This window comes from Vipera ursinii (assembly GCF_947247035.1).
Source record: "Vipera ursinii genome assembly, chromosome: 4".
Taxonomy (NCBI): Eukaryota; Metazoa; Chordata; class Lepidosauria; order Squamata; family Viperidae; genus Vipera; species Vipera ursinii.
The window spans coordinates 69,911,663-69,934,294 of record NC_139514.1 but is presented as its reverse complement, the minus strand read 5'-3'; the positions used below and the strand labels follow the sequence as shown (position 1 = coordinate 69,934,294).

Genomic DNA, 22,632 nt, shown 5'->3' with positions numbered 1-22,632 from the left:
GCTTGGGATTTTTATTAACCCAAGTCCTCAGCTACATGGAAGAATACGGACGACACATCCTGAGTGAGAAAGCCGGATCTGTATCGTGCAGTTCGCTCTGGACGGGGCGGCCACAGACTGGATGGTGAACCTGCATGATTTCAATGCCCCAGAGGTCCAAAACTTCAACCACTTCATGTCCTCTCTGAGAAGGCAATTTGAGGACCCCCCCCCCCCTGGCTCACTGAAAAGCCCGTGAGAAGATCAAAACAGTGAGGCAAGGCAGATGCCTGGTAGTCGAATATACACAAGAATCCTGGGCCACTGCCAACAAGCTGAAGTAGCTGGAAAACATCCTTCTTAGCCACTTCAAAGATGGCCTAAACTACAACCTGTACAATGCTTGCCTGCCCCAAGGGGACCCACTGACTAGACGAATGGTACATGCTGGTGAAGGAAGCAAAGATCGACCTACTGAAGAGGCACCGCCAAGGAAAACCGTGGGGCCGCTCGCCTCCTGAGCTGTTGTACAAACTGCCAAAACCACCAACCACAGCCAAGAAATCAATAGGCTGTTTCAAATGTGGGAGAGGGGCATTGCTCAATGCAACCCAGATCAATCACCGGCCAGAAGCCAGGGAAGTCCCCAGCCAAGCCACGAGGACCCGCCATGAGGGCAACAGAGCCTCTGGAGTCCCCACCCTCTGCCAAACATGGGCAGGGAACACCGGCCTAAACCGCAGGGGTGGCGGATACCTCGGACAACTCGGATGGCGAAGCCCTGGTAAGTGTACCCTTCGTGCCCATCCTCAATACAGTGACTATAGTAGCCTCCTCCATGCCTGAAGCTGTCCAAGTGAAAGCCTTAGTAGACTCTGGCTCCACCCGCTACCTCATTAGCCTGATGCTAGTGGGGAACTTGGGCATCCCAGTGAGGAGGCTGAAAAAGCTGATCTCATTCAGCCAGTTAGATGGGTCCATAGCAGGGGGGTGGGGTGCCAGCCACCTATCCCTGGGGGACCAGGAGGAAGACATAATGTTTGTAGTGACCCCAGGCGTGGAATGCCCAGTGATCCTTGGGCTGGCGTGGCTAAAGAAATGGAACCTCTGGGTAACTTAGAGGAGGACAGAGCTCAATTTCCCAAAAAGGGATCATGCGAACTTAACACCCCAAGGAGCCCCACCAAGCACAGGAGTGGAGAAAGCATCAGTGGGAGAGGAAAATGGGTTACCCAAAATACCAGAAGAATACTGAGACCTTGCTGAAGTTTTCAGTGAGGAGCGGGTGGATGAGCTCCCTCCTCACCGACCCATGAACTGTGCCATAGAAATCAAACCAGGGGCAAAACTCCTGAAGCCCAGATGGTACTCCATGAGCCCTAAATGGGATGCTACCAATTCAAAGTTTTGCCATTTGGACTACAAGGGGCCCCGCAGTATTTATGCAATTAATCAATGAGGTGCTAAGGGAGCACCTATTTAAGGGGGTCCTGGTTTATTTAGATGACATCATTATCTTCACGAGTCCAAAGAGGAGCATGTCAACCGAGTCAGAGGGGTTTTAATGAAACTGCGAGTTGCCCACCTATATGCCAAACTATTGAAATACGAATTCCACCAGGAAAAAATAGACTACCTGGGTTATCGCATAGCCCCACAGGGTATCGAAATGGACCCCGAGAAGATCAGAACAATGCTAGTGTCAACGCTGCTAACATTGAATGTTATTGCTTGACAAGAGATGAAGAAGTAGCCATTTCATATGTTAAACTTATGTATTGCTTTAAGAGATTGAGTTTAAAGTTGGGAGGGGGAAAGAGGATTGTACCTTCAAGGCCATCTCTAACTAAAGAAGATAAGACCTTGGTGGGTTTTCTAACGGAAGGGAAACTGATTCTTTAAATTAATTGGAGAATATGATTAATGACAAAATTAGGAAGGTGGAGAATTGTGTTTTAATATATTGTGCAAAGGGCGGAGATTTCAGATTCCAGCTTCCTTCGAGCAGGCATTTGTTGGTGTATTAGGCTAATAAAGGACTTTTAAGGTAAACAATGCCTCAGAGTCACTTGAAAAGCCCATACGTCAGAAACTTGACAGCTAGAATGAGCACCACCTCACACAAGGAAGCAATTGCAAAGTTTCCTGGATTTCGCAAACTTTTACCGCCAGTTCATCCCTTCATTCACCCAAATAGCCCTGTCCCTCACAGACTTGTTAAAAGCAAAGGGGGAAACCTCAGTGAAACCCAGTCAGCCACTGAAATGGACAATGAAATGCCAAGCAGCATTCAAGAGGTTAAAGAGACTCTTTTCCACTGAAGCCATAGTGAGGCACCTGGACCCGGATAAACTTTTCATAATACAGGCGGATGCAAGCGATGTGGTGGTGAGGGCTGTACTATTACAAGAAAATGATGAAGGGGCACTGCAACTGTGCGCGTACACATCCAGAAACTCACTGAGATGGAACAACGCTGAGCTGTGTGGGAAATGGAAGCATATGCAGTGAGATGGTTGTTACTTATGTGGCACCATTTCCTTGGAAGGGAATAAAATTCCTTTTCAGGTCTGGACGGACCACAAAAAGTTGGAAGCACTAAAAACACTCAGAAAGCTCAGCACTTTCACCAATTCCATTTTACGCTGAAACACTTGCCGGGGGGGGGGGAGAATTTCCTGGCAGATGCACTGTCTCGCACGCCCCAATATAACAGCACACAAGCCACTGGTTCTAAACCACTCATGCCCGAACCACAACTGGCAGCACCAGTAACCATCAAGGCCCAAGCTAAGGTAAAGCCGCAGATGGGTAGCTAAACCAGAATCGAATTCCGGAAGACCTTAGAAATGGATGAATGGTTCCAGAAGAATAAACGTGTGCATTATCAAAGACGGACTGCCATGGGTGGTGGAGAAGTTACATATACCAACCAGCCAGAGAGTCGCTTTCATGCAGCTGTGCCATGACACAAAATCAGCAGGGCATTTTGGATTTGTAAAAATGCTACATTTAATAAAAAGATAATTTTGGTGGCCATCCATTAAAAAGGACATAGAAAGCTACGTGTCCAACTGCCCAACTTACGCAGCTGCTAAGAGGTTGCAAGGGAAATCGCCTGGACTGCTATAACCAGTAGCGAATCCCTCAGCCCCATGGAAAGAAATATCCATAGATTTTATAGTGGAGTTACCAGAAAGCAATGGAAACACAGTCGTCTGTTATGGACCTGTTTTCAAAACAAGTGCACTTTATCCCTTGCTAAAAGCCTTAGTGAAACTATTCGTGCAGCACATCTTCAGATTGCATGGAGCACCCCAACACATCATATCAGATAGGGGAGTGCAATTCACATCAGAGTTTTGGAAAGAATTTTTTTTTAATTAAAAAGTTTTGCAATACATTTTATGTTTAATAAACCAAAAAAACCCCAAAAAACCCCTCCCAACCCCTTCCCCCCCACCCTCTTTCCCCTCCCCAACCCTCCCCAACCCCTCCCTCCCTTTCCCCTCCCCTCCCCGCTTCCCAGAGCAAAATACAGGGTATAAAAATACAAACAATCATAATCTAACTTACGCAAACAATCCTAAACTATTTAAACTACCGAACCTTAACTCATATAAGAAAACTCCAAACATATATATATATATATATATATATATATATATATATATATATATATATATATATATATATATATATATATATATATATATTATACAAATACAGAATAATACTTTCCAATCTAATACCAAAACACAGGGTATAAAAATACAAACAATCATGATCTAACTTACGCAAACAATCCTAAACTATTCAAACTATCAAACTTTAACTCATATAGGTAAATTAAAAACATACATATATATATCATATCAAGGATTATTCAAATACAAAATAATACCTTCCAATCTGATACCCAATAAAGACAATCTCAAATAAACCAATTTATATCAATTGTCTAAAACTATTCCTCATTCCAACTAAGCTTTAAATTCACATTATCCTAATGTGTTATACAACTTAAAATACCAGATTACTTTCCAAACTTAAGAAATTTTTATATAATCACATCATTCTTGTATTCTTATATTCTATTACCTATTCCAATATTACCCATAAAAATATTACAAATTAACTTCAATCACAAAGAAAACAATTTATATCAATTTTATAAAACTATTCTTCTATCCAACTAAAAGCTTAAAATTTTTCATCCAAATAACAAATCATAACCTACAGAATATCAATAAACACTACTACAAATCTTCCCAATTAACTTTTCATAATCATCTTAGAACTAAAGCAACACGAAATATTACATAATTATTTTATAAGGGTAAAAAATATATCCCCAAATATTTAGTCCTTCTAGGAATTCCAATTCCCATAATCCTTATTACATTATTGTCTCTTACAGTTATGTGACTAAATCTTCAGGCTTGATTCATTCGTCCAGAAGTAACACGCCTCTTCCAATTTCTGGCCTTCTCCAGTGATAATGAAATTTGACCCCCTCCTGTATCTTTCACATCTGCCTGCATTAACCCTTCAGCAACTTACGGGTTCCCTCTGGAACGTTGAGACTCTCTCTCACCTTTTTTCTTTGTAGATTCCAAAGATGGTATGGGGACTGCTTTTAAGACATTACTGTAGAAATCACGTGCCTGAATCTCCGTGGTAAAACAGAGTTTTGGAAAGAATGTTTATCCCTCTTAGGAACCACCCAGGGACTGTCATCTTGTCATCATCCTCAGTCCAATGGATTGATAGAATGTTCAAACTCAGTACTTGAGCAATACTTAAGGTGCTTTATTAATTTCCAGCAAACGAATTGGACGGACCTACTCCCTTTCGCAGAAGTTGCCTACAATAACGCAGTCCACTCCAGCACAGGCTACACTCCCTTTCAAGTAGTCACCAGCCAATTTTCAACCCTATGCCAGAACTAACCCCAAACGAACCGGCAATCCTATCACTGAAAGAATGGATATCCCAATTACAAAACACCTGGCCAGTGGTTAGGAAAGCCTTAGACGAAGCTAGACAAGGACACAAAACACAAGCGGATAATTGTCTCCATATTGATTCTCATCTAATGTTGATACATAAGTTTCATATAGATGAGATCCAGGATCCAAGCCTTGACTTCTGACCATTACCACTGACTGTAACCAAGGACCGCCCCATTCAAGAATGAAGAGAACTATTGCAGCATAATGCCCCCATTCCTAATCCTTGCCTGCAAAGAAGCCATGATAAATGGTACTGAATGCAGCTGAAAGATTCAGCAGTATCAGGAAGAGTCTAAGGGAACACCTGCTGCCAGCATCAACTTCCCATTGTCCTGTGCGCTCCCACAGGGAGGGCCTTCTTAGGGTACCGCCGGTTAAGGAATGCCGGCGGGTTATTCCCAGGGGAAGGGCGTTCTCTGTGGGCACGCTGGCCCTTTGGAACCAGCTTCCCACAGAGCTTAGGACCGCCCCCGACCTTTGCTCATTTTGTAGGGACTTGAAAACTTGGTTTTTTGAGTTGTCTGGCCCAGACTGAGGGGTTTTAATTATTTAATTAATGGGGTTTTAGTTAAGTTCAGGGATTAATTTAATCTTAGTTTTAATCGATTTTAATTGTATGTGATGTATTTTAACTTTTAATTTTCCCTGTAAACCGCCCTGAGTCCTACGGGAATAGGGTGGTATATAAATTTAAAGAAAGAAAGAAAGAAAGAAAGAAAGAAAGAAAGAAAGAAAGAAAGAAAGAAAGAAAGAAAGAAAGAAAGAAAGAAAGAAAGAAAGAAAGAGTCAGTCTTGTGTAGATGACCTTGGTGAAACCTGGATATGAATACATCCAGGTTTCACCAAGGTCATCTACAAGAGTGACAAACACAGCCAGGTCTGAATTCTGATTGAAATGGTTCCAGACAATCCACTTTCTCCTTATCTGTAACCCCAGGATCAGCAACCTTCTCTAAAAAGACAACGTGGAAAATTATTCAGAATGGCCAAAATGAGAGTGGCTTTTTGACTTTTTGATCCACATGAGTGGTCCCTAGTTATGGTATTTCATGTAATTCATGGGATGTCTCAACTCTACTTTATGCATTTGCCTTAAGTAAATTCAGTGAAAGCCAATTAAGGATGAAGGCAATGTTTACTTGTTCAGCATTACTCTCGTTCTGACTAGCAAATTAGTAGTCTGTTTTAAAGGGGGGGGAATCAATGAAATGTATGTTTTCCAAACTCTTGTGCTGCAATAAACATACCATTGTGAAATAGCAATTTGTCATCTGAAAATAAAATGATGTTATCTCAAAAACATGAAATAGGAATAGTCATTCTCATCTCTTTTCTCTACAGGAGCTGCAAAGAATCAATCCTCCTTACAGTTATTCAGCCTTACCCTGTAAGTAGCACTATTTAAAAAAAAAGTTTCTGAGCAAAGTTTATTGCTTTTCTCTTCTTATTCGTGCTTTTCCTTATTTGCATAACCAAGTGCACAAGTGAAATAAAAGCTGTATTTTCTAAGATAAATCAAATGACAATATACTATTCTACATAAAAGTGGAAAAGTATTTTAGTAACTGAAAAAAGGATATTTTACAACATGCATGAATAGTATTTCCTAAGGATAGATGAGGCTAAATATTCTTCAGGTTTTTTTTAATTGTCAAAGTTATAAACCAGTCTTTTCCCCTTTTTATTTCAATTATTATGATTGTAATATAATATATATTATGCTAGAGAAGCACATTTATTACATTAGTTTTGGTTAATTTTAAACTGTAAGATTTTTTTAGAGCAATAGGGTATTTATTCCTACTGTACAAGCTCCAGGAGACTAAAATCTTAGCTAAAAATTTAATAAGAAAAACTGTAAAGCAAAAGTGACATGGCAGTTAGTGGTTGGGACTGTTTATCTGCAGGCGGGTGGTCCACAACAATACAGAAGATTTTTATTCCACTATTTATATAAAATAATTATAAATAATTCTGCCCCTCATAAAAAAGTATGGAATGGAGTCTTGCAGAAAGCTAAATGTCTGGATATGTATCACCTTGATTTTTAAAACATTATTTTAAAACATTATTGCCCAAGCTGCAATACAGTGACATCCTTAGATGCTGTACCATTTCTGATCATGAAATAAAATGCTGGATTTGTCTTGGATTCTTTAGCTTTACTGTATTTAAATTGCTTAGCATATTTTTCCATATAGAAAATTAACTACATTATGAAAAAAGAATAATTTTTAACACTATAAGGAAAACAACAAAAGAAACTTGGACCACAGACCTGATTATGTAAAATTTTCCTGAGTGAATAACATCTTTCATACCTGGCTAGTCCACTATTATCACACTATTTAAATATAAATGAAAATCCTTCTATATTTATCTTTCCCGGGTAACTAAGGCCAGCAAGAGGAAATAAATCATGTATACATTGAATTACTATGAAAGCATAGATGTGTTTGTGGCTGGGTTGTGACTTGTTCCTTTACTTTCTATTGTAGCAAAATAATTCAGTTAATAATTAAAATATAGATCCATTTGAAAATTAAAATTAACAGGCATTAGAATTAAATTAATATTATGTTCATATCAGAAGCTTTATTTCCCATTTATTATTAACGAACAACAGCTGTGTACTTTGAAGGCCTGTTTATATTGCTAAATTCAATCAGAGTAGAAAATGTTATAAAATTTGTTCTTGGCCTAAAGCCCTGCTCCCTCAGATTGGATAGCATTTTTTTATCATAGCATACATTGTATATTTACTTCAGAGATATAGAATGCTGATACATTATTCAAATTGATCTGTTATTTGATTTTAAAAGCTAAGGTATTTCACTGTGTAACAAACCAAGTATCATACTGGGTTGTCATTTGTTGCCAAGAGATATTTATTATATTAACATCATTCATTGCTCTGAGGTGCTTGATAGATTAGTGAAATCCACTCTGTGTGGTAGTGTAAGGTGTTTAAAAATCCAAATTACTCTACTGAGCTTTTCTTCAATACAAATCATTTGCAAAACATGGTAAAAACAATAATAAAATTCTCACATTTTTCAGCATCTGAGCTATAGATTACCATGCAGGATTTTTTTTAAAAAAAAACACAGCAACCCCAGATTAATGCCTGCCAGGAAGAGTAATTTAATTATTTCATTCTGATCTGTCCTTTCCTAAATCTTTTCAAGCAATCATAAAGACTTTTTAGCAGCATGCCATAAAAAATGAATCTGTTCAAAGGGGCTATGAAATAATTGCAAATTGGATCCAGACCTGAGTTTATCTTGACACTGTTCTTCTCTTGAACCTTGTAGGAATTCTTTTGTGATCTAACCCAGTTTAAATAGTTTATTTGTTTATTTATTTAAAATATTTTCATGGCCTCCACCCTTTCAGACAACTCTGGGCAGCTCCCAATAAAATCATTTTTAAAAATGTAAAATGCACTCAATTAAAACATTAAATAACAATAACTGATAATCTCTATTTTAGTCTGGCTAAAGCAAATATTTAGTGAATCCTATCTGTCCAATCCAACGTTGAAATAGGACAAATGGGATATGGTTCTGGATTACTTTTTAATCTCTGTATTTATTTCTGAATTGAATAATACAGTTGTTCTACCAGAACCAGTAAGGATTGGGAGACATTCAGTAGTATAGTAGGCTCCATGTTATGCCTTACATTTTTATTTTTGAATAGGCAGGGAGGTGGGTGGGAAGCATGGCACTTCTGTTAATAATAAAACAAACAAAGCAACCTCAAAATATGCTGAGTCATACAGTGAAACCAGCCATGAAAACTTAAGATGAAGGTATCGGGTAAGTCATCCAGTTAATTAGCAAAAAATAACATCCAATACATTGGAATTATATGGGCACACATCAGTTTAGATAAGGGAGAGAACATTCCAAAGTAACTCTGGTGCACCACAATATTTCCCTAATGGATTGATGGGATGCGTGCATTAGTGTACATATGTATATAGAATTTATATCCATGTATATATGTATCTGCATTTATATAGATATTCAAATATCCAAGATACTCAGTAATCACATGTGGGAGGGTCTACGATCCTTCAGCTCCTTGGCCACACCTCCTTTGCCTCATGCCTACCGCCTCCACCCATTTCCCTGCAGCATTCCTTCTCGGCTGGGCTGCCCCCCCCATTCTCCCTGGCTAATGGGGCCCTGACCCTCCGCCTTGCACCCTTTGGCCCAGCTCATTCACTGAGGCCCCCTTTGTCCTCGGCTTTTGGCTGCATGGGACAGTTAGCTGCCAGCCAATCAGATGATGGCAGGCAATAGCCATGTTGCTCTCAGGGGGGCAGTGTGTAATGGGCAATTGCAGGAGCTGTGTTGTGGGGTAGCAGGCAAACGGCAGGGCTGGTGAAGCTTCTCCGATTACAGGGGGGAGAAGCCTGGCATGGGGCAGGAAGGAGGTAAACGATGCTGGTGTGGCTCCTGCAATTTTGGGGCAGGAGGGACAGAGGGAAGCCTGGCATGGGGCAGCAGGCCAACTCCCCATTCAGTGTGAAGTTGGAGTCCAGGAACAGAGGCAACAGAGGGGAGGGTGGAAGAAAAAAAGGAAGATGGTGCTCTCCAGGCTTTTTTTTAAGGTGCCAGAGGCTCTGGGCAGAGAGGACAACAGGCAGGCAGCAGTGGGCTGGGCTTCCCATTTTGACCTCTCCTGCCTGTCATTGCTTCTGTGCATGGACTCCAGCCTGCCAGGTCTCTGCATGTGTCAAAACCCATTCCTATTTTATTTTATTTCATTTCTATTTCATTCCACCTCTCCTGGGTTTTGCCATGCTTCCAAGGGGGAAGGGGGGATGTGCCTGCAGGGCTATTGCTTTCAATAATGGGAGACTTCAACTATCCAGATATCAACTGGGATACAAACTGCAGTGAGCAGGAGATCAAACAGATTCCTAACCAACCTAGCTGAAAACTTTGTCACCCAAAAGGTGGAGGTGGGAATTAGTGGTAAATCTATACTGGACTTAATCCTTACTAATAGAGAAGAAGTGATAGAAGGAGTTGAAGTGGCTGGAACCTTGAGTGAAAGTGACCATGTCATACTGGAATTTAACATAATGCAACACTAGCAATAGAAAACAATCCAACCACTGTCTTAAAACTTCAAAAGAGCTGACTTTAACAAACTCAGAGAGAACCTAGGAAAGATCCCATGGATGAAAAGCCTAAAGGGGAAAACAACCCAAAAAGCATGGGAAACTGAAAAATGCTATCAAAAAAGCCCAGACCAGCACAATACCACTGAAAAACAAAAGCAACAAATTCAAGAAGAAACCAGCATGTCTGCACAAAGATCTCTTTGACAAACTGAAAGACAAAAAGGACAAATACAAAAAATGGAAAGAGGGGCACATAACTAAGGCCAATTATCAGCAGACAGCCAGAACATGCAAAGATGAAGTCAGGAAAGCAAAGGCTCAGAACAAACAAAGACTTACAACAGAAATCAAGGATACTAAAAAAAGTTTCTTCCAACTCATTACCAACAAGAAAATAGTCAAGGAAACTGTAGGTTCACTACAGAGAGAAGATGGCAAGGAAATAACAGGCAACAGGGAGAAAGCAGAACTGCTTAACTCATACTTTGCATCAATCTTCACACAAAAAGAAACTATAGCCCAACATACCATAAAAATGCTGCAAAAGACAAACTAGAAACAAAAATTAAAATAAGAAAATGGTAAGAGAACATCTATCCGACCTTGACGAATATAAATCACCAGGACCCAACAGATTACATTCCAGAGTTCTGAAGGAGCTGGCAGATGCTATCTCAGAACCATTACACCACTCTTTCATAAATCCTGGAGCACCAGGGAAGTACCTGAGGATTGGAAAAGGGCTGATTTGGTTCCCATCTTCAAGAAAGGGGGAAAAAACAGACCCAGGAAACTACAGACCAATCAGTCTAACATCAATACCTGGCAAGATCCTGGAAAAGATAATAAAAACAGATCTGCAAACAACTGAAGCAAACAAAATTATAACTGGTAGCCAGCACAGGTTTGTTAAAAACAGATCATGCCAAATCAATCTTATTTCATTCTTTGATAAAGTGACTAAACTAGTAAAACAGCGAAATGCTGTGGACGTAGTATACTTAGATTTCAGTAAGGCATTTGATAAAGTAGACCATAACCTACTCCTTGGTAAGCTAGAAAAAGGTGGAATACACAACATCACCACCAGATGGATCTATAGTTGGCTGACAAACCATACTCGACAAAGTAGTCCTCAATGGCACCAAATCGACATGGAGAGAAGTAAGCAGTGGGGTACTACAAGATTCCGTCTTAGGCCCAGTACTCTTCAATATCTTCATAAATGACTTAGATGAGGGAATTGAAGGGGAACTCATCAAATTTGCAGATGATGCCAAACTGTCAGGAGTAGCCAACACCCCAGAAGACAAACTCAGGTTTCAAAAAGATCTTGAGAAACTTGAACAATGGGCCCTATCCAACAAAATGAGTTTCAGTGTGTAGAAAAGCAAAGTTTTACATTTAGGCAGGAAAAATCAAAGGTACAAGTACAGATTGGGCAAGACCTGGCTTAAAAACAACAACTGTGAGAGGGACCTTGGAGTCCTAGTGGACAATCACTTGATTATGAGCCAGCAGTGTGCAGCAGCAACCAAAAAAGCTAATACAATCCTGGCTTGTATAAACAGAAGAATAGAAACAAGATCACGTGATGTATTAGTACCACTTTATAAAACCCTAGTAATACCACACCTGGAATACTGCAGCCAATTTTGGTTACCATATCAGAAAAAAGATGTTGAGACCTTGGAAAAAATTCAGAGAAGAGCAACTAAGATGATCAAAGGCCTGGAGACTAAAACATATGAAGAACGGCTGCGGAACTTGGTTTTGGCTAGTCTAAAGAAAAGAAGAAATAGGGGAGATATGATAGCAGTATTCCAGTATTTGAAGGGCTGCCACAAAGAAGAGGGTGTCACGTTATTCACCAAGGTACCAGATGAAAGGATGAGACACAATGGTTGGAAACTGTTCAAAGAGAGAAGCAACCTGGAATTAAGGAGAAACTTCCTGACAGTGAGGACAATTATCCAGTGGAACAGCTTACCCCCAGAAATCGTGGGCGCTCCACTAGACAGTCACTTGTCTGGGATGGTATAGGTTTTCCTGCTTGAGCAGGGGGCTGGGCTAGAAGACCTCCAAGGTCCCTTCCTACTCTACTCTACTCTACTCTACTCTACTCTACTCTACTCTACTCTACTCTACTCTATTCCTTCCTTCCTTCCTCCTTTCCCAAAGTAGAGAAACACTGGAAAAAGTTTGGAGAGGGTAGAGAAGCCAGCCCCAATGTGTGTGGTGGCCAGTTGCATTCTAGACAAAGAATGGAAATTGGGGGGGGGTGTCAACGCTGCTAACATTGGGTGTTCCTGCTGTGACAACTGATGAAAATGCAGCCATTTTCTCTTCTCCTTTAAATGCTTTTCTGACTTTTAGAATTCAGATGCAGCGGGGGGAGGGGGTTGGGATGTAAGCTCAGCTAGCCCTAATAATAACACTTCTGTGGGAACCCAAGGACAAGCTGATAACGTTTTGGCAGGCTGAGGACCTGAGGAGAAAGCCCGTGCTTTAAGCTAATTGGGGAATGTGCTTTATGACAGTTTATTGGGGGCGGGAATTGTACTTTGTTACTTTGTATCCAGGGGAAGGAAATTTAGTTTTTGGGTTCAACTATGTAGTACCGATACTTTGTTTCCTGAATAAATGTTCTTTAAGGAAGAATTTTGCCTTGAAGTTCTTTTGATGGGTTTCATCTATCGGAACCATGACAGGGGAGACATGTTGTGTATGGAGATTCTTCTGCCCCCTCCCCAGTCACAGAACGTGTTACAGTTCTCGCGCGCATGCACACGCGCGCACACACACACCTGCAAGCCTGCCTTCTGTTTGCTTTCTCAAGCTGGAAGGTGCAAGGTGATCGATCATTGAGAGGGGTGGGAGGAGCAAACTTGATTGATAAAGCAAAAATCGTTTAGATGTTTCTCCCAGTGGAGCTCCTGTGTTGTAAGGGTCTTAAAGGGGACAAAGACATTGGCTAGGAGAAAGGGGGACTGAAACCAGACAGGATGAACAGAGGGGAAAAGGGGAAAGGGAGAGGTGAGCTGACAGCCACGCAGAGGCCCAGCAGGCTGAAGTCCAGGTGCAAAGGCAACAACAAGTGGGAGGGGTCAAAATGGGAATCCCCCGCCCATCACTCCCTGCCTGTTGCCCTCTCTGCCTGGAGCCTCTGGTACCTTAAAAAAAGCTTCAAGAGCACCAGCTTCTTTTTTTCTTCCACCCTACCTTCCATTGCCTCTGCTCCTGGACTCCGGCCTCACACTGAATGAGGAGTTGCCCTGTCATCCATGCCAGGCTTCCCCCATCCCTCCTGCCCCATGCCAGCCCCCTCCTCATAATCAGAGGAGCCGCACCAGCCCTGCTGTTTGCCTGCTCCCCACAACACAGATTGGCTGGTAGCTAACTGTCCCATGCAGCCAAAAGCCTGGGGAAAAGCGGGCCTCGGCAAATGGGCTGGGCCAAAGGGTGCAAGGCAGAGGGCAGGGGCCCATTAGCCAGAGAGAATGGGCAGGGGCAGCACAGATGAGGAGGAACACTGCAGGCAATGGGCAGAAGTGGTGGGCTCAAGGCGGAGGAGGCAGGACCAAACCTGGAGCCTAAAGGTCCCATTCCAATGTAGGAAAATAGCCCCACCCCAGAGAAAGAAATATTTTGGGGAATATTAAAAAGGCAGAATATTATATTTCTCCAAAGGAATAATGGAAAATCTTAGGCAGACACACACCCCAAGTCTCTCTGCCCCAAGCAAAAACCAGGTCTGTAGAAATACAGATATCATGATCCTTTCAGAACAATTGGAGCCAGGAACCTTGGAGCGGATGGGATTAGAAAGAAAGATCCCTAGAATCAACAATTTTTCACTCCAAAAAAGTCTAACACAGGACATAGTCATCAGCCACAGCCCCAGGGAAGCAAGATATGACACTGAAGGGGAACATGGTAAGCGGTAGCTCGAGGGTCAGGCCTGGATCCAACACTTGCTTGAGGTGTGGGATGAGAGGTGAGTGCCCATCCTAGCCGGAAGGACAAAAAGGTACGCAAGGAATATATGTAAGGAATGGGCTTTGCTCAGGGCTTTGCTAGTCAACCAATTGGCTAAATAAAGGTACTTAAAAGAAAAAGGAAAACAAAATATAGGAATAGTGATTTTTCTTCTTTCTCTCTCTCCTATACAACCAGTTAATATGTTTAAGATTTGTGCTTTCCCTAATTTAATTTTACTGAGATTTATAGTGGGATTGGAGCCAGGAAGCTTGTAGCTGATGGGATTAGAAAGACAAGGATCTCTAGACTCAACAACCTCTGACCCAAAAAAAGTTCAACACAGGACATAGTCATCAGCCCCAGCCCCAGGGAAACAGGATATAACCTTTGGGACATAATAGGATTAACCCACAACCATCAGAATACCAAAAGGACATGCTCAGAAGCTCAGGTCAAAGTTCATGCCACAGGAACAGGAAGAACAACTCCAAACACAAAAGCCCAAGAAGGAATAAAAACCCACCACTCCCAGCTACATGTGGTCAGCTGCTTCGGAGCCTTATGTCTTGTGGTTCTGCTTTTCAATAAACTACAACCTTCTTTCTAAAGCAGTCTCCATTTTGTTTATTCCTGGCTTGACTGGACCCTGATGAAGATTTTTCTTTCAACACACATAAAAAAGAGCAAGAATCATGTAACCTTTAGGAGTGCTAATTAAAGTAGATGCACAAGTGTCCCAGTCACATCCCTCAAAACCCATGTACTCAGCCAACAGTATCAGCATTGGAGTGGGGGAAAAAAGAATACAAGAGACTATTGGTAAAGTTAATGGTAAGAGGGAAAAGCTATTGTCACCAATATAACAATATTTTAGATCTAAGAATTATTTGGGGCTGCTCTTTTCTGAAGACTGCATCAACCTTATTGTTTAAGATAGAATATTAATTAAAATATAATCCCCTGATTTGTTCTATAAAGCAAATAAATAGAGAATACAGGATAGGAATAACGGTATACAGCTTTGATAAAATGGGGCATTATATAAAGCTTGAGTTTATGCGTTGTTAAAACTGGATGAAGTAAACAGCATTAAAGCTCTCTCTCTCTTGCTTGCTCTCTCTCTCCCTCCCTCCCTCCCTCTCTTCCTCCTCTTCTTCACATATAATAGCACACTGAAAAGCATTAAGGTCTATGGCAAAAATGAGTCAAGTATTTTTATTAGCTTTAATATAGAAAAGGTTGAGAGTTAAGTACCAGTCAAATGATCTCTTTCTTTTCTCATGCCTCTTTTCCCAGTCTCCTAAGTCAGCATTTATCAGTGCTGCAAAAAAAGCCAGATTGAAGTCCAATCCTGTCAAAGTTCGATTCTCAGAAGAGGTCATTATTAATGGCCAAGTTTCAGTAAGTGCAATTTTAAGCCTTTTTTAACTAGGAAAAATGGGATCCATTCATTCATTTTGCAAAATTTTAAGTAGATATGTTGTTTCATGCATACATGAACAATATATTTATTACTGAGGTGAAAGTCACACTACACAAACATAAAAATACAAAGAAATTCAAACACGTGAAGTCAGAGACAATCACCACTACATTTATGTGTGTTATATGACTGCTTAAATGAACCTCCTGTTAAATCACACACATTTAATGTGAACATGTTATATACTGGAAAGTTAATGACTATGATAATTTTTGTATGAGGTGTAATTTTTTAAAATACCTTATTTTATAACATGTATATTCATTGCATTTTCAAATAAGCAAATTAAAAATTGGTTCATCATCTGAGAGGATTCCCATCATGTAATCACGTAGCAGCGAAAACCATCCCTAAGTGATTATCATTTATTTATTATTTCAAAAATTGTCTAGGGACTGTTGAGTGCTACGGGCATGCAACATCTTCAGAGTGGATTATCTGGAGTAATAAAATATTTCAGAAAGTACAGCAGAAAGGTGTTTTTTTCTGAGACATTTTAATAATTTAAAGACATGAGTTATGAAACCAAGGGCACAATGAAGTGTTTTGTTCTTGGCAAAGTAAACAATAGCTCAGTATAAATAATTCATAAGAATCATTGACTGGTAAGGAATTTATACATTCTTTGCTTGAAAGAATGCCATTTCAATTCTGGTATCTTTAGATTTCAGCTCCTTGATTTTGATCTCACTCACTTCAGTCCTGTGAAAAATACAAATAATGATTCTTCCCTTGCTTCTCACTAAATGAGTTTTTGCAATTTAAAAGAGAGAGAGTTGGCATGCTGGATCATTGCAATGATTAGACTGTCTGGAATTATTGTCACAGGTGAACTTGGAATATTCAGAAGGATAGAAAGCAAGACACTTGCAAATATTTGGGATTTTCATTCCCTTTTTTAATTCCATGATACAGACAAGTACGCAGGGTCAGCCAGTCAGGTAATGAAACATCTGCAAGCAAACGGCCTAACTTTAGAGGGCACCAAGAACTCCACAGTTCAGCCTTCTGCTATAGAGATTCTCTTTTACTGAGACAAATAAATAGGCCAAGATTTCATTTTATCAGAAACTATGATAAAGCCAACAGTTTACAGAGACTTCAGACTGCCCAACTAAGGTCTGAACCAGCTCTGAAACCACCCCTTAGTCATGCAAACAACTTGCGCCCAGTTGCCATGGAAGTCACACATCAGATGACTTGCCAGTCTGCCCAAATAGCTGAAAAGGTGTTTTCCTTACAAGCTTTCTATTTTAAAACACTGTTTCTTATAGTATGCCATGGCATGAGGGATACTGTTTCTGAAGTAAATCCAGGCCTTATGAAAACAAATTCCATCCAAAATTCAAGGTCACGAATTACCTAAAAAGTAATCAGGGTGTTAGAGTTTGGTCATCTTGAAGAATAGAGTATAAGTCAAGCCTTTATGTGAAGATAACCATTCAATATTAACTTTAATACAGAACTAATTATTTTGTTTGTGAGACTCAATACATTTAAGGTTCTGTGTACATAAAGCTTTTGCTGTGTCATATTATGATTTTCTATGAAATTTAGATTAATTTTTAAGCCAATATATTTCTCATCACAATTATTATTCTTTCAATAGGAAACAGTTAAAGATAATTCACTTCTTTTCATGCCAAATGTTCTGAAAGTATATCTTGAAAATGGGCAAACCAAATCGTTTCGCTTTGATTGCAGTACTTCTATAAAGGTAAGCTCTTTTTCTCAGAAATATAAATATTTTTTAAATTATATGAAATGTCTATAATATAACACGGGACAAATCTTATTTCCTGTTTCAGCCTAACCCAAGGCCATCCACAGGCAGTAGTCATTTGTGTAAATCTCTCTCTGTGTGTGTGTGTATGTGTATATATATATATGTGTATATGTTTGTGTGTGTGTGTGTGTGTGTGTGAGAGAGAGAGAGAGAGAGAGAGAGAGAGAGATCTTTGTTTGTGTGCCTCTGTGGCATTGGGAACCGAATGAATTGCTTGGTTCCCCCCACCTGCCAAGCCTCATGGCAGCAGCACTATCCTGTCACGAGTAGCCAAAAGTGGCCACAGATGAAGTGGGGCAAGTGGCCAGGCTTCCTGACAGACTATTGGTGATTTTGCCGCGAGGCGTGAAACATGTTGGGGCATGGAAGGCCTGGCTATGAGAGACCCACGGCACAGTAAGCGTGTGCGGGGCACATGGGGCAGATCCCCCTGCCTTGCCTCATGGTAGTGGGACAGCACAATGTGCCACGTGGTATCCTGCAGTGAGCAGCTGAAAGTAGCCGCAGAACAAGGGTGGCAGCCAGGTTCCTTGATGGAGCTATTGTTGCCACCGTGGCGACGTGTGTCGGGGTGTGGGAGGCCTGCCTATGGGACACCTGCGGCATGGTAAGTGGAACGTGTGGGGCAGATCCCCCACACCTGCCAAGCCTCAAGACAGGGGCACCATCCTGCCACAAGCAGCCGAAAGTGGCCACAGAAGAAGTGGGGCAGTGGCCAGGCTTCTTGGCTTCTTGATAGGGTTGTTGGTGACACCGCAGTGAGGCATAACATGTATTGGAGTGGGAGGCCTGGCTATGGGAGACCTGCGGCACGATAAGCGGGTGGCTGAGGCAAATCTCCCCTCGCCTACTGCCTCGCCTTGTGGCAGCAGCACAGCACAATGTGCGACATTAGTGTCCTGTGAGCAGCAAAAGTGGCCGCAGAACAAGTGGGGTGGCGGCCACATGGGCTGCCACCGCAAGGCAAAATAGGTATTAGGAAAAAAAATAAGACATTTCCCAAAAATAAGACCTAGTGCCTCTTTTGGAGGAAAAAAATATATACGACCGGATCTTATTTTCAGGGGGAAAAGGTATATATTCTTAATTGTGGGAGGATTTTAATCCTTCTTTATTATTTCACTTATCTCCCATCATGTAAACAACACAATAAAATGGAAATATATATTTAGTAAGATGAAAAGACCACACAAATATGTATCCAATCTGCAATTATCTACTACATAAAATTACAAGAGAAGATGGTGCAATCCTTACTGCTCTTTGAAATTTTTCATTGTTCATAATGCAGTTCAATGTTTTTCAAACATTTCATAAAACTTTGAGAATATCATGTCAAAGCAGAAGGGGAGGGAGGAAGCACTGCCTAAAAAGTTGCAATGAAAGATATCCACACTGAAATTTGGTTTGACTCAGATTCAAGTGACAGCATCTATCCATAATAGAACGAGGTTGCTTATTGCCACATTCTGGGCTATTTTTCAAAATTCTCCATTTGATATTTCATTCATCTACTCCCAATATAAAAGTCTCCACTTTTCAAATGTTATTTGGTTCAGAGAAAAAGTCCAATTCCCAGTGCTAAAGTTAAGGGCCAGATCTGCCAAAATTAGGAGTTTGCAATACATTCCTATGCTTGACTGCCACTGAGCATTAAAATATAAAATACATACTGCAATTTGGCTTCTACTTTACAAAATCTTTATTTTATCAATGAAATATAATATGCCAAAGCACAGTTTAGGACAAGTAACCTGCTAAGCCCAGTATAATGTAGTAAAGTCAGTAAAACATTGCTACTTTTTCAAAGTATAGGTATTTTTTTATATTTACTCCCTATTGTTTTTGGTAATATGGTAATATGAAAACACTGGAGCCAAGAAACATAGAATAGTTGTATTTCCATGTATTTGAGAATGACCTCTTTTATTTTGAGCGTACAGGTAGCCCTTGACTTACAACCACAGTGGGGACTGGGAAATTTGTTGTTAAGTGGTGTAGACGTTATCAAGGCATCACATTATTGCGCCCAATTTTAAAACTATTTTTGCCATAGTTGTTAAGTGAATCGCTGTAGTTGTTAAGCAAGACATCACATGACCGCAGTTTCCCTGCCTGCTTCTCTATTGACTTTGCTTCTCTGAAGACAGCTAGGAAAGTACAAATGCTGATCATGTGACCTTGGGGGCACTGCAGTGGTTCTATTTGTAAGTTACTTTTTTCAGTACTGTTGTAACTTCAAACAGTCAATAAACAAATGATTGTTAAGCAAGGACTACCTGCATGGGAAGTGCAACTCTCAATCTGCTAACAAAGAGTAAAGGGAGGGAGGAAGCTAAACAAGAAACACTTATTTGAAAGTGTGAAAACAACAAATAAACTTCAGCCCTGATGCACTTAATATTCATTGTGATCAGTGTCATTTCCAGTAACTTACTTGGAAATAACCATTAACATTAAATGAAACTTACCTCTCAATACAGATAGTATACATAGAATTATACTACAAGATTTACAAGCCTGAACATAATGGGTGGTGTTTCTGAGCTATGCACAAGTTTTGATCCAAACTATAGAAAAATGTTTGATGGAATTAGTTTTAAGTCCCAGCATTTTTGATGAAACATAAAATAAATCTGATACACATCTGCTCAGAACTCCAGTATCATTTCTGTTCCACTAGTTGCTGAAACTTAAGGGTGCTGTCCTGTATTTTTGGGGAAATAAGACATACTGAGACCTAGTTTGGTGTGGTGATTAAGGTCGTGAGCTGTTTCCTGCCTTGGGTACAAAGCCAGATGAATGACTTTGGGCTAATCATTTCCTCTCAGCCCCAGCAAACCTCTTTTGAAAAACTTTGCCAAGAAAACAGTAGAGATTTGTTCAAGCCATCTCAGAGAATCTGACATGACTAAAAGGAAGAGAAAAAGAGTCATCTGGAACTCAACAGAAACCTCTATATCATCTGTGACATTATACTACTTGTTAAAAACCTAGAATTAGGGTCATTATTTAATAGGTAAAAGGTAAAGTTTCCCCCGCACATGTGTGCTAGTCGTTTCCGACTCTAGGGGCCGAAGAGCCAGCACTTGTCCGAGGACGTCTCCATGGTCATGTGGCTGACATGACTAGACGCCAAAGGCGCACAGAACGCTGTTACCAAAAATCACAACAAAGAACATGTAAAGATGAGGTTTATTTAAATAAACATATTGTTCTCCTATGGCAAATTAACAGCTTACACGTACCAGTTACTTGCATTCAATGGAGAATTTACAAAACAATTTTAGGACTTTATTTTTATCTCATTTCTCTTTTTTCATTTTAATCTTATATCATAAAGGATGTCATTTTAACCCTTCAAGAAAAACTCTCAATCAAGTGTATTGAACATTTTTCTTTGATGCTGGAGCAGAAGACAGAAGGGTCTGGGACCAAACTTCTCTTGCTCCATGAACAAGAGACACTAATTCAGGTTTGTTTAATAATTCAATTATATGTATAATATGGATTTTTAAGCTGTAGATTTTTAAGCTGTAGTAAAAAAATGACCTTTGAAATAATTTTTAGAAAGCAGTATTGTTATTGATATTATTTCTAGAACCCATCCACTTAAATGTCTTACAAGAGGCAGGATTTATATTAATCAAGAATATCATGAATTAAAGATGCTTATGGATATTCCTATAAGTAGAAATAGTCTCAACAGAAAAAAGCTGTATAGCAGTATTTGATGAAGGTTTTACAAACTGCATTGGACATGATGGTCATTCTGGTTCCCAATTTTCAGCCTTGGCATAAAGTGTATACAGGATTGTTCTAGTGGGCAATGAATCTAATTTGCACCTTAACACATTAGACATTTCTTTTGAGTGAAGATGCACTTGATTGTATTTCAAGATTTCAGCTGTATTGTAACCAAGTTGTATGGATATATCATTCATGAAATATCTTCCATAAACATCACATCTAGCTCTCATCCATTTATGTTTCAGCTTTGAAAGAAAGCCTTAAGAGGAGTTCTAGAATAAGTTAGAACCCCTTCCTTGGCCTGTGTTTGGATATTCTGTTCTCAGTGATCTTTACTTTATTCTTTAGCATTTTGTTGTTGTTATTATTTTGCCTAATTGCTTCATTTTATAATGCTGTGGTATTTTAATCCTTGTATAAGCCACTCAGAGTCCTATTGGATTGGAGCAACATAGAAGTCCCAGTAAAATAAAATAGAACATTGAATCTGTTTCTAACTGAACTAAAAAGTTAGACTTTAGCAAACATATTGTATAAATCAAAACATACTCAGAAAATAGCTATATTTACATCAGAACTGGAATCAAGTATCTTTTAAAATAGGTAGTATACTTTATGATTACACAGAAAGATAAACTTTGTACAGAGACAGTTGTATGCAAAAGTTGAGGAAACCCTAATGATACTATGTGCTTCACTTAATTCCCTACTGGAAGAGAAGCCAACATCTACGTGTGGAAAATTAAAGTCAATACCTTTCCTCAAATTTGAATGCATATTTACTATTTCTGTGTAGTTATTTATAAACTGAAAATAAGGCAAATTGAGTATTGGAGAAGTAGAAATATGGACAGTATTTTTTAATGCCTCCTTTGTCAGAAGTAGATTACAAATGTGTCCAAAAGTTTCCTGTTCTTGCTTTTGCATTTCCTCTTTTTTTTTGCAGAATTCTTCTGATTGATTATGTACCGTTAATGTCACCTTCCAGCAACCACATAGGTAGATTTTCTTCATGATGATCTGTCCCTAGTCTAGTCTTGAAAGTCTTCCAGTGGTCTACTTGCCATCAGTGTAACTGAGTCCATGCACCTTTTCTTTTTTCAAAATTTTTCTAGCTCAGAATAATTCTTACGTTTCTTTGCATGCGTTGCATGTTTGACATTTCCCTACAGAATTTTCAATAATATTCAATTCTGATTGAATGCATTGGTTATATTAAATATTGGTTATATTTTTTCTTATGTCCTTCATAATTGAATGAAATATCCTCATACTTCATAATTGCTGAAATATCTCATCTTTTCACTGTCAAGTTTCCTCACTGACTGTAAAACATCAGTTTCTTGATGATAATAATAATAATAATAATAATAATAATAATAATAATAATAATAATAATAATAATAATAATAATTTAATTTCTATACCGCCCTTCTCCCGAAGGACTCAGGGCGGTGTACAGGGCAATACAATAATATACAACATACAAAAATTTAAA

General features: G+C 39.7%; 1 protein-coding gene across 1 annotated transcript in view; it reads left to right on the top strand.

Moving 5' to 3' along the window:
* FRMPD4 (FERM and PDZ domain containing 4) overlaps positions 1–22,632 on the top strand; it is a gene marked incomplete at its 5' end in the record, with an annotated part of 307,675 nt that overhangs the window by 228,898 nt on the left and 56,145 nt on the right. The window contains 4 exons of the mRNA XM_083362678.1: positions 6,336–6,381; positions 15,412–15,516; positions 17,208–17,315; positions 20,728–20,859. Of these exons, the coding sequence (XP_083218804.1) occupies positions 6,336–6,381; positions 15,412–15,516; positions 17,208–17,315; positions 20,728–20,859 (391 nt within the window). The remainder of the gene's footprint in view (positions 1–6,335; positions 6,382–15,411; positions 15,517–17,207; positions 17,316–20,727; positions 20,860–22,632) is intronic.